The sequence below is a fragment of the Anomaloglossus baeobatrachus genome, chromosome 1 (genome assembly GCF_048569485.1).
Source record: "Anomaloglossus baeobatrachus isolate aAnoBae1 chromosome 1, aAnoBae1.hap1, whole genome shotgun sequence".
Lineage (NCBI taxonomy): Eukaryota > Metazoa > Chordata > Amphibia > Anura > Aromobatidae > Anomaloglossus > Anomaloglossus baeobatrachus.
Window position 1 is genome coordinate 64242428 of NC_134353.1, and position 17043 is coordinate 64259470.

A 17043-nucleotide genomic window follows, 5' to 3' on the forward strand; every position below is an offset into this window, starting at 1 on the left:
ATTATGGTCACATGATCGCAACATCAGCACAGGTCCTTCAACATCACTTCCCTGCTGAGCTCCGCCCATTACGGTCACATGATCGTGGCGTCAGTACAGGTCCTGCACAACCACTTCTCTTTTACTGATTATCACAGCTCCTTCACTATTATTTCTCTACTGAGCTCTGTCCATTATGGTCACACGATCGTGACATCAGTACAGGTCCTTGACCACCATTTCTCAAATGCTGAGTTCCGGAGCTCAACATTGGAGAAACGGTGGTGAAGGACCTGTGCTGATGTCACAATCATGTGACTGTATGGGTGGAGCTCAGCAGAGAAGTGACAGTGAATGAGCTGTGCAGCAGAAGAGAAGTGGTTGTTCATTGTGCAGGACCTGTGCTGATGTCAAGATCATGTGACCATAATGGGTGGAGCTGAGCAGAGAAGTGACAGTGAATGAGCTGTGCAGCAGAAGAGAAGTGGTTGTGCATTGTGCAGGACCTGTGCTGATGTCAAGATCATGTGACTGTATGGGTGGAGCTCAGCAGAGAAGTGACAGTGAATGAGCTTTGCAGCAGAAGAGAAGTGGTTGTGCATTGTGCAGGACCTGTGCTGATGTCAAGATCATGTGACCATAATGGGTGGAGCTGAGCAGAGAAGTGACAGTGAATGAGCTGTGCAGCAGAAGAGAAGTGCTTGTGCAGGACCTGTGGTGATGTCACGATCATGTGACCGTAATGGGAGTTACTCAGCAGAGAAGTGATGGTGAAGGACCTGTGGTGTAATCAGTTACAATGCTGGGGGTGTGACTATGTTCAAAAAATAATCATGCCTGCCCTTGAGTGACAGTGACTGATCCCAGCAAAAGCTCCGCCCCTATGACTGAAAACTAAGGTATGTACTGCATTCACCCGGGCATATACAGTTTAGGTTTTTTTTCCAAGATAAATACATGAAATTATTTGTTTAAACCATGTTAGTGATGCTCATTGCATCATTTAGACCACATTGGGGGAAGTTTAATATAAAAAAACGACATAATAGGTTCCCTTTAAATGGATTGCAATGGGTTTAACCAAATATAGCCCCACCACCCGTAGGTTGTGTGTGGTATTGCATCTGAGCGCCAAGGCTGGGCTGCAATACCAGACACCACCTGGAGACAGGAGTGGTGCTGTAGAGGAGCAGGCTTGTTTTTCTACAACGGTGTTACCCCTTTAAATTATTAAATGGGGAAGAACAAAAACAGCTGAAGAAATAGGAACAGAGAGATTTGGGCTTGTGTGTATCTGGGTGCCTGGAGGGCGGTGTGTGGGCGAGTTGTGAATGACAGATGCCTGTATATAAGTTACAGTGAGTAATATCGCACACAGTGAGGCCTTGTGGAAGGCAGAAGATGTCCAGGAGCTGCTGATCAGAGCATCATAATGGCGGCCAACAAGTCCATCGCCCCATAGGGTAACATCTACACCCCGTGCACAATGCAGCCGTTATCTGCCCCTGATACCAAAAATGGGATGCAATTAAGGCACATAACAGAAATCCCTCCTAAATTTCGGACCGATCACAAAGCTGGGCGACATGCACTGTCAGAAATGTAATGGTGTTCACGGCAGGTGTCACACAACATGTGCGTCTGATCGGGACCCTCTCCAATATCCCAATACCAGGGTATTCCTGTCTAAAAGTCAGGTAGGACATGCATTATAAAGGGAATCTGTCAGCACAAAATGACTGATCAAACCAAGCCCAGACGCTCAGTGCACCCTCGGTGTGGCCGAGCAGTTCAGTGCACCCTCGGTGTGGCCGAGCAGTTCAGTGCACCCTCGGTGTGGCCGAGCAGCTCAGTGCACCCTCGGAGTTTTTCTACCATGTTATCTGCCTATGAAAAGCCGACGACAAACTCATCTTGACTGCTGTGCTCTGCATAGGCAGCAACCCATATGACTAAAGCTCACTTTGTTATACTGCGTGTTTTGTTACCTTGGTGTCTGCCTATGCAGAGCACAGGGCAGACAACAGACTTATCTTGACTGCTGCGCTCTGCATAGGCAGAAACCCAGATGACAAAAGCTCACTTTGTTATACTGAGTTTTTTTACCTTGGTGTCTGCCTATGAAAAGTACAGGAGCCGACAACAAACTCATTTTGACTGTTGTGCTCTGCATAGGCAGCAACCCATATGACAAAAGCTCTCTTTGTTATACTGAAAGTTTTGTTACCTTGGTGTCTGTCTATTCAGAGCACAGGGCAGACAACAGACTTATCTTGACTGCTTCGCTCTGCATAGGCAGCAACACAACCCAAAAGCTCACTTTGTTACACTAACTACATTTTGTTACCTTGGTGTCTGCCTATGCAGAGTGAAGGGCCAACGACACGTTCATCTTCACTGCTGCACTCTGCATAGGCAGCTTCAGGCAGGATCTCACTGAGTGCTTGCTGACGTCATTCATTTGACAGTGGGAGAGGAAGTCAAAAAATGGAGGCAACCACCCCTGATGCTCCTGCACGCCATGCCACTGGGCACATCTGATAATTATAACAATACAGAAATCTCCGAGATGTACCAAAGGGGTCTGATCAGTCTCTTTTGGCCTTTTATGCTGAAGCGAGTGGTCACGGAGAGCTCAGCGCCCCCAGGCGTGCTGCAGTACGGAGATAGTGGTGTGAACACAGCTCTGTGGCTGCGGCCTGGGGCGGTCCGCAGGGGGTCATCGACTGAGAGACAATGTGATGATTGTCCACCAGCTACAACACACGTGCTCCTATCACAGCGTGATCCCAGCGCACAGCGACGCACAGCACTGACCTCGCTCCATGTAACAACATATCTATATACGCTGTCACTTACTACTCGTGAACAGCAAACTGCTGTTGACTGATCTCATACATTTTCTGTCAATTTAGCCTCTTACCTATATCTGTGATAATGATATTGAATTCTCGGTTGCTCGTGTTTTTATAAATCAGTTGCATTAACTAATCACATAACCAAAATACGCCACAAGATGATGCGCTAACCTACTGATACTCTGTATGGGGTGGCCCTGAGCTGTATGGGGTGGCCCTGCGCTGTATGGGGTGGCCCTGCGCTGTATGGGACGGGCCTGCGCTGTATGGGGCGGGCCTGCGCTGTATGGGGCGGGCCTGAGCTGTATGGGGTGGTCCTGCGCTGTATGGGGTGGGCTTGTGCTGTATGGGGTGGGCCTGCGCTGTATGGGGTGGCCCTGAGCTGTATGGGGTGGCCCTGCGCTGTATGGGGCGGCCCTGTGCTGTATGGGGTGGTCCTGCGCTGTATGGGGTGGCCCTGCGCTGTATGGGGCGGCCCTGTGCTGTATGGGGCGGGCCTGCGCTGCATGGGGTGGTCCTGCGCTGTATGGGGTGGGCCTGCGCTGTATGGGGTGGCCCTGCGCTGTATGGGGTGGCCCTGCGCTGTATGGGGCGGGCCTGTGCTGTATGGGGTGGCCCTGCGCTGTATGGGGTGGGCTTGTGCTGTATGGGGTGGGCCTGTGCTGTATGGGGTGGCCCTGTGCTGTATGGGGCGGCCCTGTGCTGTATGGGGCGGGCCTGTGCTGTATGGGGTGGCCCTGTGCTGTATGGGGTGGCCCTGTGCTGTATGGGGCGGCCCTGTGCTGTATGGGGCGGGCCTGCGCTGTATGAGGCGGCCCTGTGCTGTATGGGGTGGGCTTGCGCTGTATGGGGCGGCCCTGTGCTGTATGGGGCGGGCCTGTGCTGTATGGGGTGGCCCTGTGCTGTATGGGGTGGCCCTGTGCTGTATGGGGCGGCCCTGTGCTGTATGGGGCGGGCCTGCGCTGTATGAGGCGGGCCTGTGCTGTATGGGGTGGCCCTGTGCTGTATGGGGCGGCCCTGTGCTGTATGGGGCGGCCCTGCGCTGTATGGGGTGGGCCTGTGCTGTATGGGGTGGGCCTGCGCTATATGGGGTGGGCCTGAGCTGTATGGGGTGGGCCTGAGCTGTATGGGGCGGCCCTGTGCTGTATGGGGTGGGCCTGAGCTGTATGGGGTGGGCCCGAGCAGTATGGGGTGGGCCAGAGCAGTATGGGTCGGCCCTGCGCTGTATGGGGTGGGCTTGTGCTGTAGGGGGCGGGCCTGAGCTGTATGGGGCGGCCCTGCGCTGTATGGGGTGGGCCTGAGCTGTATGGGGTGGGCCTGCGCTGTATGGGGTGGGCCTGCACTGTAGGGGGCAGCCCTGCGCTGTATGGGGTGGGCCTGAGCTGTATGGGGCGGGCCTGCGCTGTATGGGGTGGTCCTGCGCTGTATGGGGTGGGCCTGCGCTGTATGGGGCGGCCCTGTGCTGTATGGGGCGGCCCTGCGCTGTATGGGGCGGGCCTGCGCTGTATGGGGTGGTCCTGCGCTGTATGGGGCGGCCCTGTGCTGTATGGGGCGGCCCTGTGCTGTATGGGGCGGCCCTGCGCTGTATGGGGTGGGCTTGTGCTGTATGGGGTGGGCCTGAGCTGTATGGGGCGGGCCTGCGCTGTATGGGGCGGGCCTGCGCTGTATGGGGCGGGCCTGCGCTGTATGGGGTGGGCCTGCGCTGTATGGGGTGGGCCTGCGCTGTATGGGGCGGCCCTGAGCTGTATGGGGTGGGCCTGAGCTGTATGGGGTGGGCCTGAGCTGTATGGGGCGGCCCTGCGCTGTATAAGGTGGGCCTGCGCTGTATGGGGTGGGCCTGAGCTGTATGGGGTGGGCCTGAGCTGTATGGGGTGGGCTTGCGCTGTATGGGGTGGGCCTGAGCTGTATGGGGCGGGCCTGAGCTGTATGGGGTGGGCCTGCACTGTATGGGGTGTGCCTGCGCTGTATGGGGTGGGCCTGCACTGTATGGGGTGGGCCTGCACTGTATGGGGTGGGCCTGCGCTGTATGGGGTGGGCCTGCGCTGTATGGGGTGGGCTTGTGCTGTATGGGATGGGCCTGAGCTGTATGGGGTGGGCTTGTGCTGTATGGGGTGGGCCTGAGCTGTATGGGGTGGGCTTGTGCTGTATGGGGTGGGCTTGTGCTGTATGGGGTGGGCTTGTGCTGTAGGGGGCGGCCCTGCGCTGTATGGGGTGGGCCTGCGCTGTATGGGGTGGGCTTGTGCTGTATGGGATGGGCTTGTGCTGTATGGGGTGGGCCTGCGCTGTATGGGGTGGGCTTGTGCTGTATGGGGTGGGCTTGTGCTGTATGGGGTGGGCTTGTGCTGTAGGGGGCGGCCCTGCGCTGTATGGGGTGGGCCTGCGCTGTATGAGGTGGGCCTGCGCTGTATGGGGTGGGCTTGTGCTGTATGGGGTGGGCCTGCGCTGTATGGGGTGGGCTTGTGCTGTATGGGGTGGGCTTGTGCTGTATGGGGTGGGCTTGTGCTGTAGGGGGCGGCCCTGCGCTGTATGGGGTGGGCTTGTGCTGTATGGGATGGGCTTGTGCTGTATGGGGTGGGCCTGCGCTGTATGGGGTGGGCTTGTGCTGTATGGGGTGGGCTTGTGCTGTATGGGGTGGGCTTGTGCTGTAGGGGGCGGCCCTGCGCTGTATGGGGTGGGCCTGCGCTGTATGAGGTGGGCCTGCGCTGTATGGGGTGGGCTTGTGCTGTATGGGGTGGGCCTGCGCTGTATGGGGTGGGCTTGTGCTGTATGGGGTGGGCTTGTGCTGTATGGGGTGGGCTTGTGCTGTAGGGGGCGGCCCTGCGCTGTATGGGGTGGGCTTGTGCTGTATGGGGTGGGCCTGCGCTGTATGGGGTGGGCCTGTGCTGTATGGGGTGGGCTTGTGCTGTAGGGGGCGGCCCTGCGCTGTATGGGGTGGGCTTGTGCTGTATGGGGTGGGCCTGCGCTGTATGGGGTGGGCCTGCGCTGTATGGGGTGGGCTTGTGCTGTATGGGATGGGCTTGTGCTGTATGGGGTGGGCTTGTGCTGTATGGGGTGGGCTTGTGCTGTATGGGGTGGGCTTGTGCTGTATGGGGTGGGCTTGCGCTGTATGGGGTGGGCTTGCGCTGTATGGGGTGGGCTTGTGCTGTATGGGGTGGGCTTGTGCTGTAGGGGGCGGCCCTGTGCTGTATGGGGTGGGCTTGTGCTGTATGGGGTGGGCCTGCGCTGTATGGGATGGGCTTGTGCTGTATGGGGTGGGCCTGCGCTGTATGGGGTGGGCTTGTGCTGTATGGGGTGGGCTTGTGCTGTATGGGGTGGGCTTGAGCTGTAGGGGGCGGCCCTGCGCTGTATGAGGTGGGCCTGCGCTGTATGAGGTGGGCCTGCGCTGTATGGGGTGGGCTTGTGCTGTATGGGGCGGCCCTGCGCTGTATGGGGCGGCCCTGCGCTGTATGGGGCGTCCCTGCGCTGTATGGGGCGTCCCTGTGCTGTATGGGGCGGCCCTGTGCTGTATGGGGTGGCCCTGCGCTGTATGGGGTGGGCTTGTGCTGTAAGGGGTGGGCTTGTGCTGTATGGGGCGGCCCTGCGCTGTATGGTGCGGCCCTGCGCTGTATGGGGCGTCCCTGTGCTGTATGGGGTGGCCCTGCGCTGTATGGGACGGGCCTGCGCTGTATGGGACGGGCCTGCGCTGTATGGGGTGGGCTTGTGCTGTATGGGGTGGGCTTGTGCTGTATGGGGTGGGCTTGTGCTGTATGGGGCGGCCCTGCGCTGTATGGGGCGGCCCTGCGCTGTATGGGGCGTCCCTGTGCTGTATGGGGCGGCCCTGTGCTGTATGGGGTGGCCCTGCGCTGTATGGGGTGGGCTTGTGCTGTAAGGGGTGGGCTTGTGCTGTAGGGGGCGGCCCTGCGCTGTATGGGGCGGCCCTGCGCTGTATGGGGCGGCCCTGCGCTGTATGGGGCGTCCCTGTGCTGTATGGGGCGGCCCTGTGCTGTATGGGGTGGCCCTGCGCTGTATGGGGTGGGCTTGTGCTGTAAGGGGTGGGCTTGTGCTGTATGGGGTTGGCTTGTGCTGTATGGGGTGGGCTTGTGCTGTAGGGGGCGGCCCTGCGCTGTATGGGGTGGGCCTGCGCTGTAATTACCTCCAGAATCTGTAATTTATGCCATGCACCACATTTACTATATATTTTGCTGATCTGTTGCGTCGTCATTGATACGGGGCGAGAGACTAATGACATAAAGGGCACGGGGGCCACACAAGGGTCACACACAAAGCTCCACACAAAGTAAGACAAAAATAGCCGGTGCCAAGATGAGAAACCTTGTCCCGTGATGCACCAAGAGACAGCACAAGAAGCCGGCGCTGGAAACCTCACACAGCTGCAGCAAATCTGCAGCTTTGTTTGTTTTCAGTGTTTCAGAGAATTCTTGGCCTGAAAAATCATCCTGATAATCTAATGTCTATTTATTATCTCCCTTTACCTAAAACACTTAAAAGTAAGTATCCTGCACTGATCCTGAGTTACATCATATATTATACTCCAGAGCTGCACTCACTATTCTGCTGGTGGAGTCACTGTGTACATACATTACTGATCCTGAGTTACATCATATATTATACTCCAGAGCTGCACTCACTATTCTGCTGGTGCAGTCACTGTGTACAGACATTACTGATCCTGAGTTACATCATATATTATACTCCAGAGCTGCACTCACTATTCTGCTGGTGGAGTCACTGTGTACATACATTACTTATCCTGAGTTACATCCTGTATTATACTCCAGAGCTGCACTCACTATTCTGCTGGTGCAGTCACTGAGTACATACATTACTGATCCTGAGTTACATCATATATTATACTCCAGAGCTGCACTCACTATTCTGCTGGTGGAGTCACTGTGTACATACATTACTTATCCTGAGTTACATCCTGTATTATACTCCAGAGCTGCACTCACTATTCTGCTGGTGCAGTCACTGAGTACATACATTACTGATCCTGAGTTACATCATATATTATACTCCAGAGCTGCACTCACTATTCTGCTGGTAAAGTCACTGTGTACATATATTACATTACTTATCCTGAGTTACATCCTGTATTATACTCCAGAGCTGCACTCAGTATTCTGCTGGTGAAGTCACTGTGTACATACATTACTTATCCTGTACTTATCCTGAGTTACATACTGTATTATACTCCAGAGCTCCACTCACTATTCTGCTGGTGCAGTCACTGTGTACATACATTACATTACTTATCATGTACTTATCCTGAGTTACATCCTGTATTATACTCCAGAGCTGCACTCACTATTCTGCTGGTGCAGTCACTGTCTACAGGCATTACTTATCCTGTACTGATCCTGAGTTATATTATACTCCAGAGCTGCACTCACTATTCTGCTGGTGCAGTCACTGTGTACATACATTACATTACTTATCCTGTACTGATCCTGAGTTACATCATATATTATAATCCAGAGCTGCATTCATTATTCTGCTTGGGCAGTCACTGTGTATATACATTACATGAATTATCCTGTACTGATAATGAGTTACCTCCTGTATTATACTCCAGAGCTGCACTCACTATTCTGCTGCTAGAGAATAATACAGGCTGTAACTCAGGATCAGTACAGAATAATACATATAAAGTATGTACACAGTGACTGCACCAGCAGAATAGTGAGTGCAGCTCTGGAGTATAATATAAGATGTAACTCAGGATCAGTACAGGATAAGTAATGTAATGTATGTACACAGTAACTGCACCAGCAGAATAGTGAGTGCAGCTCTGGAGTATAATATAAGATGTAACTCAGGATCAGTACAGGATAAGTAATGTAATGTATGTACACAGTGACTGCACCAGCAGAATAGTGAGTGCAGCTCTGGAGTATAATATAAGATGTAACTCAGGATCAGTACAGGATAAGTAATGTAATGTATGTACACAGTGACTGCACCAGCAGAATAGTGAGTGCAGCTCTGGAGTATAATACAGGATGTAACTCAGGATCAATAATGTATGTACACAGTGACTGCACCAGCAGAATAGTGAGTGCAGCTCTGGAGGATAATACAGGATGTAAGATTAATAATAATAAAATAGTTGTTCTAACAGAGAAAAACTGCAGTAGAAATGGATTTATGATCCGTATTAAAATCTGCCTCATGGCGACATACTGTAATCTGGAGATGACGCCACGGATTTAACCCTTTGCAACACAAATGATAAAAACCTGCACAGAATCTGCAGCGGATACGACACATAGGAATCCTAAAGCCGGCAATAGGTAAAGAAAACAAGGAAAACATTTTGCAGTTCCACAACCTTGTTTACACTGGTAGTAACAGCCATTGCCCCATCAGGCACGGTGTAATATAGGCGTGTGCGGAGCGGAGGGGACGTGTCATCTGCAGCACTGGGATTACAGCAGAGGAGAGCGAGGACGGTGCAGCTGTGTGCGGGGAGAGGACGCAGGGGTGACACTGATCGGGGGGAGCGCAGGACGCAGGCATGGTGTACGCGTGGCAGTGTTTATATGGAATCAAAACACAGCCAAGCCCAGGCAGGAAAGATGGCGGCGGCCCCTGCACCTCCCTCCTCGGCCTCCCTGGGCCTCCTCTACTTACCTGTTATTCTGGGATTTTCTAGATAGTGAGGCTGCTTTGGTTTTTTTCAAGGAGTAATCGCTGTCGAAGGGTAGAACTGATGCATAGCCGTGTTCTGCTTCTGCAACGAGACAGAGACAGGGGAGGAAGGGGTTAAAAGTGGCATCATGTGCAACAACACAGATGGAGCAGAGCTGAGTGTCACATACCAGGCAAGGCTGTGTGCGAGCTTGTTTGTGGATGTAGCAGAGCTGAGTACGTGGCTTTATATGAGCTTGTTTGTGGATGTAGCAGAGCAGAGTACGTGGCTTTATATGAGCTTGTTTGTGGATGTAGCAGAGCTGAGTACGTGGCTTTATATGAGCTTGTTTGTGGATGTAGCAGAGCAGAGTACGTGGCTTTATATGAGCTTGTTTGTGGATGTAGCAGAGCTGAGTACGTGGCTTTATAAGAGCTTGTTTGTGGATGTAGCAGAGCAGAGTACGTGGCTTTATATGAGCTTGTTTGTGGATGTAGCAGAGCTGAGTACGTGGCTTTATATGAGCTTGTTTGTGGATGTAGCAGAGCAGAGTACTTGGCTTTATAAGAGCTTGTTTGTGGATGTAGCAGAGCTGAGTACGTGGCTTTATATGAGCTTGTTTGTGGATGTAGCAGAGCCGAGTAAGTGGCTTTATAAGAGCTTGTTTGTGGATGTAGCAGAGCAGAGTACGTGGCTTTATAAGAGCTTGTTTGTGGATGTAGCAGAGCAGAGTACGTGGCTTTATAAGAGCTTGTTTGTGGATGTAGCAGAGCAGAGTACGTGGCTTTATATGAGCTTGTTTGTGGATGTAGCAGAACAGAGTACGTGGCTTTATAAGAGCTTGTTTGTGGATGTAGCAGAGCAGAGTACGTGGCTTTATAAGAGCTTGTTTGTGGATGTAGCAGAGCAGAGTACGTGGCTTTATAAGAGCTTGTTTGTGGATGTAGCAGAGCAGAGTACGTGGCTTTATAAGAGCTTGTTTGTGGATGTAGCAGAGTACGTGGCTTTATAAGAGCTTGTTTGTGGATGTAGCAGAGTACGTGGCTTTATAAGAGCTTGTTTGTGGATGTAGCAGAGCAGAGTACGTGGCTTTATAAGAGCTTGTTTGTGGATGTAGCAGAGCTGAGTAAGTGGCTTTATATGAGCTTGTTTGTGGATGTAGCAGAGCCGAGTATGTGGCTTTATAAGAGCTTGTTTATGGATGTAGCAGAGTACATGGCTTTATAAGAGCTTGTTTGTGGATGTAGCATAGCCGAGTACGTGGCTTTATATGAACTTGTTTGTGGATGTAGCACAGCCGAGTAAGTGGCTTTATATGAGCTTGTTTGTGGATGTAGCAGAGCCGAGTAAGTGGCTTTATAAGAGCTTGTTTGTGGATGTAGCAGAGCAGAGTACGTGGCTTTATAAGAGCTTGTTTATGGATGTAGCAGAGCCGAGTACATGGCTTTATAAGAGATTGTTTGTGGATGTAGCAGAGCCCAGTATGTACCTTTATATGAGCTTGTTTGTGGATGTAGCAGAGCTGAGTACGTGGCTTTATAAGAGATTGTTTGTGGATGTAGCAGAGCCGAGTATGTGGCTTTATAAAAGCGTATTTGTGGATGTAGGAGAGCCCAGTATGTACCTTTATATGAGCTTGTTTGTGGATGTAGCAGAGCCGAGTACATGGATTTATAAGAGCTTGTTTGTGGATGTAGCAGAGCCGAGTATGTACCTTTATATGAGCTTGTTTGTGGATGTAGCAGAGCCGAGTACGTGGCTTTTTGAGCAATTGTGCTTGTAGCAGAGCTGAGTACGTGGATGCGGCTGTAATGGGAAGGCAGAGCTGAATGCAGATGCGGAGGTGTAGAATTTGGAGTATGTCAGATGCTGCATAGTTGAGTCTGCAAACGGAGCAGAGCTGACTGCGTGCTGTGCAAGGAGAGCGCTGAATGCAGCAGAGCCCAGCAGTGAACCTGTTGGCCCCAGTGTGTTATTTATGGATTTCCATAGGAACTGCAGATAAGAGGAGGTTATCTTGTTGCTCAAACAATGGAATCCCAAAGCAAACAAATTCAGCTCTGCTACATGCATCAGCCCTGAGCGCAGCCACAGCGATCCCCTCCTACATGTGTCAGCCGCAGCTGATCTGACAGGCGGGGTGATCTCATCACTGACAAGCATCTGACATGGAGCACGGGCCCAACACCACATACGTGTAGAATGCAGAGCCGCGCGCACCGCCATGACGCACACCACACCGGCATGTAGTGCTGCCTGTGCACACTGGTGTCCATCCGTATACTGCCCTGCAGCCCCCTGCATACGGGGAGAGACGTACAACACAGAGCTCCATGCCACACGTATCCAACACACGACACGTATGACCCGACCCACGGCCCCGAAACACGCAGGAAAAACTGTGAAAAAGCAACATATACAGTATATATATATATATATATATATATATATATATATATATACATACATACATACATTTATATATTTTATATATATATTATATATATTAAATATATATTATATAAATATTTATATATATTTAGTGTTCCCTTTATTTCTTTTTTTATATATATATATATATATATCTCAAAAGAAATAAAGGGAACACTAAAATATCATTGTGTTGTTTAAGTGTTCCCTTTATTTTTTGAGCAGTATATACCGTATATATATATATAAAAAACATAATATGGCGTCCACACTCGTGCTTTATTATTGTCAATCGTCTCCAATTTTGCACATTTTTGCCGTGCACCACGGTCAGATGTCAGATCCATGCCAATTATCTACTGTTAATTCAAGATCCTCCTCCACATTGCTGCAAACCGGGCAGGCAAGAGGCAAATCTGCGCCATCACAACATGATTATATAATAAATATATATATGGTATATACACTAGCCTTTTTATTATATACTGATAGCAAAGGGAAAATATTTAAATATATATTACTATATTAAAATATTTAATAAATACATAAATATATATATATATGAATGCAAAGTATAAATGTGGTGTTAACATGTAAATGCAAATGTATACAAGTTATCAAACCTGTGTGTGTATATATATATATATATATATATATATATATATATATATATATATAAAAGAAAAAATTATTCATGCACACATCAATGCAAATAAATAGTATACAAAGTGCCAGATATGTTTCTGAGTATATATGCTCCATCATACAAGTGGTAAGTGCCATTATACACATGTGTGTAGTGAGTGTATAGTTATATACCCATAGTGCATGGACAGATAGCAGAGGGATTTTATATATATATATATATATTATATATATATATATATATATATATATATATATATATATATATATATATATATATATATAAAAATACCATTTAAATTAGAAAGTAGTATGTATGATGTTTGCACATATATGCCCTAATATGCAAGTGCAAAGCATATACGTAGATAGTGTAGTGCATGTATAGCTATATACTCACAGGACATGTATGGAAATAGCAAAGTGATTTTATATATATGTATATATATATATGTCTAAAAACAATAGGACTGTATAAATGCCATGCAAAAAATAAATATATATATACCGTACAAGTTACAATGCACGTTGTCTGCACACACACATTATATATACACAGTATTTATATATATATATAGCTATAGATAGATAACTACAATGAAAAAAAATAAATAAATACTCTTTTATATATGCAAAATAGAGAGTGGCATGCAGGGTGTTTCCATGTATATACACTAATACACAGGTGTGTATATACAGATGGCGTGGTGTGGGTATATACAGATGGCAAAGTGTATCTGTGTGTGTATATATATATATATATATATATATATACACAAATATAAACAAAAGAAATCTATGCATATTGGTATGTATGAGGTTTTCATGTATATGTACTAGTATACAGGTGCAGGTAGAGGAGTGCTGGGACAGTATATATATAGTGGTGCACAATGTGTATATGGTATATTGCACAAGTATATCGGGGTGTGCACCTAATATATAGTATACATAGTGGTGCACATGCTGTCCGGAATGTGCACCCAGTATACATTATATATGGTGGTGCACATGCTGTATACGCTGTAGTTCACAGGTGCACTGAGTATGCGGTATACAGTATATTGTGGTGCCCATGTTATATACGCTATATTGCATAGGTGCACAGAGTATACAGTATATACAATGTTGCACATGCTGTATACGCTATAGTGCACAGGTTCGTGGAGTATACAGTGTATATATGGTAGTGCACATGTTGTATACGCTGTAGTGCGCGGAGTATACAGTATATATATATGTATATAGTGGTGCACAAGCGAAATACACTGTATTACACAGGTGTGGAGAGTATACAGTATATATATATATATATATAAAATGGTGCACATGCTGTATACTCTGTAGTGCACAGGAGCGGGGAGTATACAGTATATATATATATACTGGTGCCCATGCTGTATGCGCTGTAGTGCACAGGTACGTGGTGTATACAGTATATATAATGGTGCACATTCTGTATATGCTGTAGTGCACAGGTGTATGGAGTATACAGTATATATAGAGGTGCACATGCTGTATACACTGCATAGTTGAGTAGAGTATATCCGGGCTGTGCACTGAGTATACATTATATATAGTGGTACACATGCTGTATACAGGTGAGCAGAGTATACAGTATATATATAGTGGTGCACATGCTGTATACGCTGTAGTTTACAGGTGTGCGGAGTATACAGTATATATATAGTGGTGCACATGCTGTATACGCAGTAGTGCACGGGTGCGCAGTGTATACAGCATTTATATATATATATATATATATAGTGGTGCACATGTTGTATACGCTGTAGTGCACAGGTACGGAGTATACAGTATATATATAGTGGTGCACATTCTGTATACGCTGTAGTGCACAGGTGCGGAGTATACAGTATATATAGTGGTGCACATGTTGCATACGCTGTAGTGCACAGGTGCGGAGTATACAGTATATATATAGTGGTGCACATTCTGTATACGCTGTAGTGCACAGGTGCGGAGTATACAGTATATATATAGTGGTGCACATTCTGTATACGCTGTAGTGCACAGGTGCGGAGTATACAGTATATATAGTGGTGCACATGTTGTATACGCTGTAGTGCACAGGTGCGGAGTATACAGTATATATAGTGGTGCACATGTGTATACACTGTAGTGCACAGGTGTGGAGTATACAGTATATATAGTGGTGCACATACTGTATACGCTGTAGTGCACAGGTGTGGCGTATACAGTATATATAGTAGTGTACATGCTGTATACGCTGTAGTGCACAGGTGTGGCGTATACAGTATATATAGTAGTGTACATGCTGTATACGCTGTAGTGCACAGGTGTATGGAGTATACAGTATATATAGTGGTACACATGCTGTATAAGCTGTAGTGCACAGGTGTGCAGAGTATACAGTATATATATAGTGGTGCACATGCTGTATAAGCTGTAGTGCACAGGTGTGCAGAGTATACAGTATATATAGTGGTGCACATGTGTATACACTGTAGTGCACAGGTGTGGAGTATACAGTATATATAGTGGTGCACATACTGTATACGCTGTAGTGCACAGGTGTGGCGTATACAGTATATATAGTAGTGTACATGCTGTATACGCTGTAGTGCACAGGTGTATGGAGTATACAGTATATATAGTGGTACACATGCTGTATAAGCTGTAGTGCACAGGTGTGGAGTATACAGTATATATATAGTGGTGCACATGCTGTATACGCTGTAGTGCACAGGTGCGGAGTATACAGTATATATATAGTGGTGTACATGCTGTATACGCTGTAGTGCACAGGTGTGCAGAGTATACAGTATATATATAGTGGTGCACATGCTGTATAAGCTGTAGTGCACAGGTGTGCAGAGTATACAGTATATATATAGTGGTGCACATGTGTATACACTGTAGTGCACAGGTGTGGAGTATACAGTATATATAGTGGTGCACATACTGTATACGCTGTAGTGCACAGGTGTGGCGTATACAGTATATATAGTAGTGTACATGCTGTATACGCTGTAGTGCACAGGTGTATGGAGTATACAGTATATATAGTGGTACACATGCTGTATAAGCTGTAGTGCACAGGTGTGGAGTATACAGTATATATATAGTGGTGCACATGCTGTATACGCTGTAGTGCACAGGTGCGGAGTATACAGTATATATATAGTGGTGTACATGCTGTATACGCTGTAGTGCACAGGTGTGCAGAGTATACAGTATATATAGTGGTGCACATGCTGTATACGCTGTAGTGCACAGGTGTATGGAGTATACAGTATATATAGTGGTACACATGCTGTATAAGCTGTAGTGCACAGGTGTGCAGAGTATACAGTATATATATAGTGGTGCACATGCTGTATATGCTGTAGTGCACAGGTGCGGAGTATACAGTATATATAGTAGTGTACATGCTGTATAAGCTGTAGTGCACAGGTGTGGAGTATACAGTATATATATAGTGGTGCACATGCTGTATACGCTGTAGTGCACAGGTGCGGAGTATACAGTATATATATAGTGGTGTACATGCTGTATACGCTGTAGTGCACAGGTGTGCAGAGTATACAGTATATATATAGTGGTGCACATGCTGTATAAGCTGTAGTGCACAGGTGTGGAGTATACAGTATATATATAGTGGTGCACATGCTGTATATGCTGTAGTGCACAGGTGTGGAGTATACAGTATATATAGTAGTGTACATGCTGTATAGAGGTGAGCAGAGTGTGCAGTATACACACTATATACAGCCTGCGTCTTGCACAGTGGTGCAGGCTCCCGTGTGTGCAGTACCGCACGGTGTGTCCACGCACATATAATGGCTGAGCCCCTCCCTCCACAACCCCCAGTGTCACTGACAAATACCTCGGTCTCGTCTCTCCAGATATTCCGCTGCCTCCAGCAGGATGAGCAGAGAGTTCAGCTCCATACTTCAGTATATAAATATATGTCTCTCTATAGAATACAAGTGTAAAACTAGTTACAAAAACAAATGCGCCTGTAACTGTGCGCGTCACCCCCGGGCGGAGAGGCACGGACCAAAACAACAGCAAGTGGGACGAACTACGGGGAGTTCAGACGCTCCGGGGACTTCTTACTCCATATAAAGGGGAGCGCAGCTTGCTTTGACATACGCTGATGGACGGGGGAGACGACCAATAAGAGAGCGGTATAAGCAGAAAGGCGTGGTTTCTTATTTCGTAAAAGCCAATAGGAACGCTTTGTGTAAGGTAGGGGGCGGGGTAAGGTACAGGGAGGAATGTTGACAGATCCCAATCAAGGGATGGTAACGATTGAGATGCCGAAGCTTAGCAACAACGAGCGAAACCGCGCCTACCTGACACGGGATTGGATACATTTATGCATGTTTAGTAGGCGCTTAACGCTGATTGGTTATGTAAAGTGACTGTGACAGCGGGGATGCTCGCTGAGGCGCTGACCAATAGGATTCATTGAACTTGACGTTGCTGTGAGGAAGAGAAAAGTTTAAAGGGAGA

At 48.2% G+C, this 17043-nt stretch overlaps 1 protein-coding gene across 2 annotated transcripts in view; it reads right to left on the reverse strand.

Annotated features, from left to right (window-relative positions):
• The window catches only part of MXD4 (MAX dimerization protein 4), an 87751-nt gene extending 70965 nt beyond the window's left edge, over positions 1–16786 (reverse strand). The window contains exons 1-3 of one of the 2 annotated variants that reach the window (XM_075346812.1): positions 16586–16786; positions 16412–16501; positions 9471–9570 (exon numbers count right to left, since the gene is read on the reverse strand). In XM_075346812.1, the coding sequence (XP_075202927.1) occupies positions 9471–9570; positions 16412–16475 (164 nt within the window). In that variant the 5' untranslated portion in view covers positions 16476–16501; positions 16586–16786. Of the gene's footprint in view, positions 1–9470; positions 9571–16411 lie in introns of both variants that reach the window. The other variant, XM_075346810.1, reaches the window with a different exon arrangement.
• Between the last annotated feature and the right edge of the window lie 257 nt (positions 16787–17043).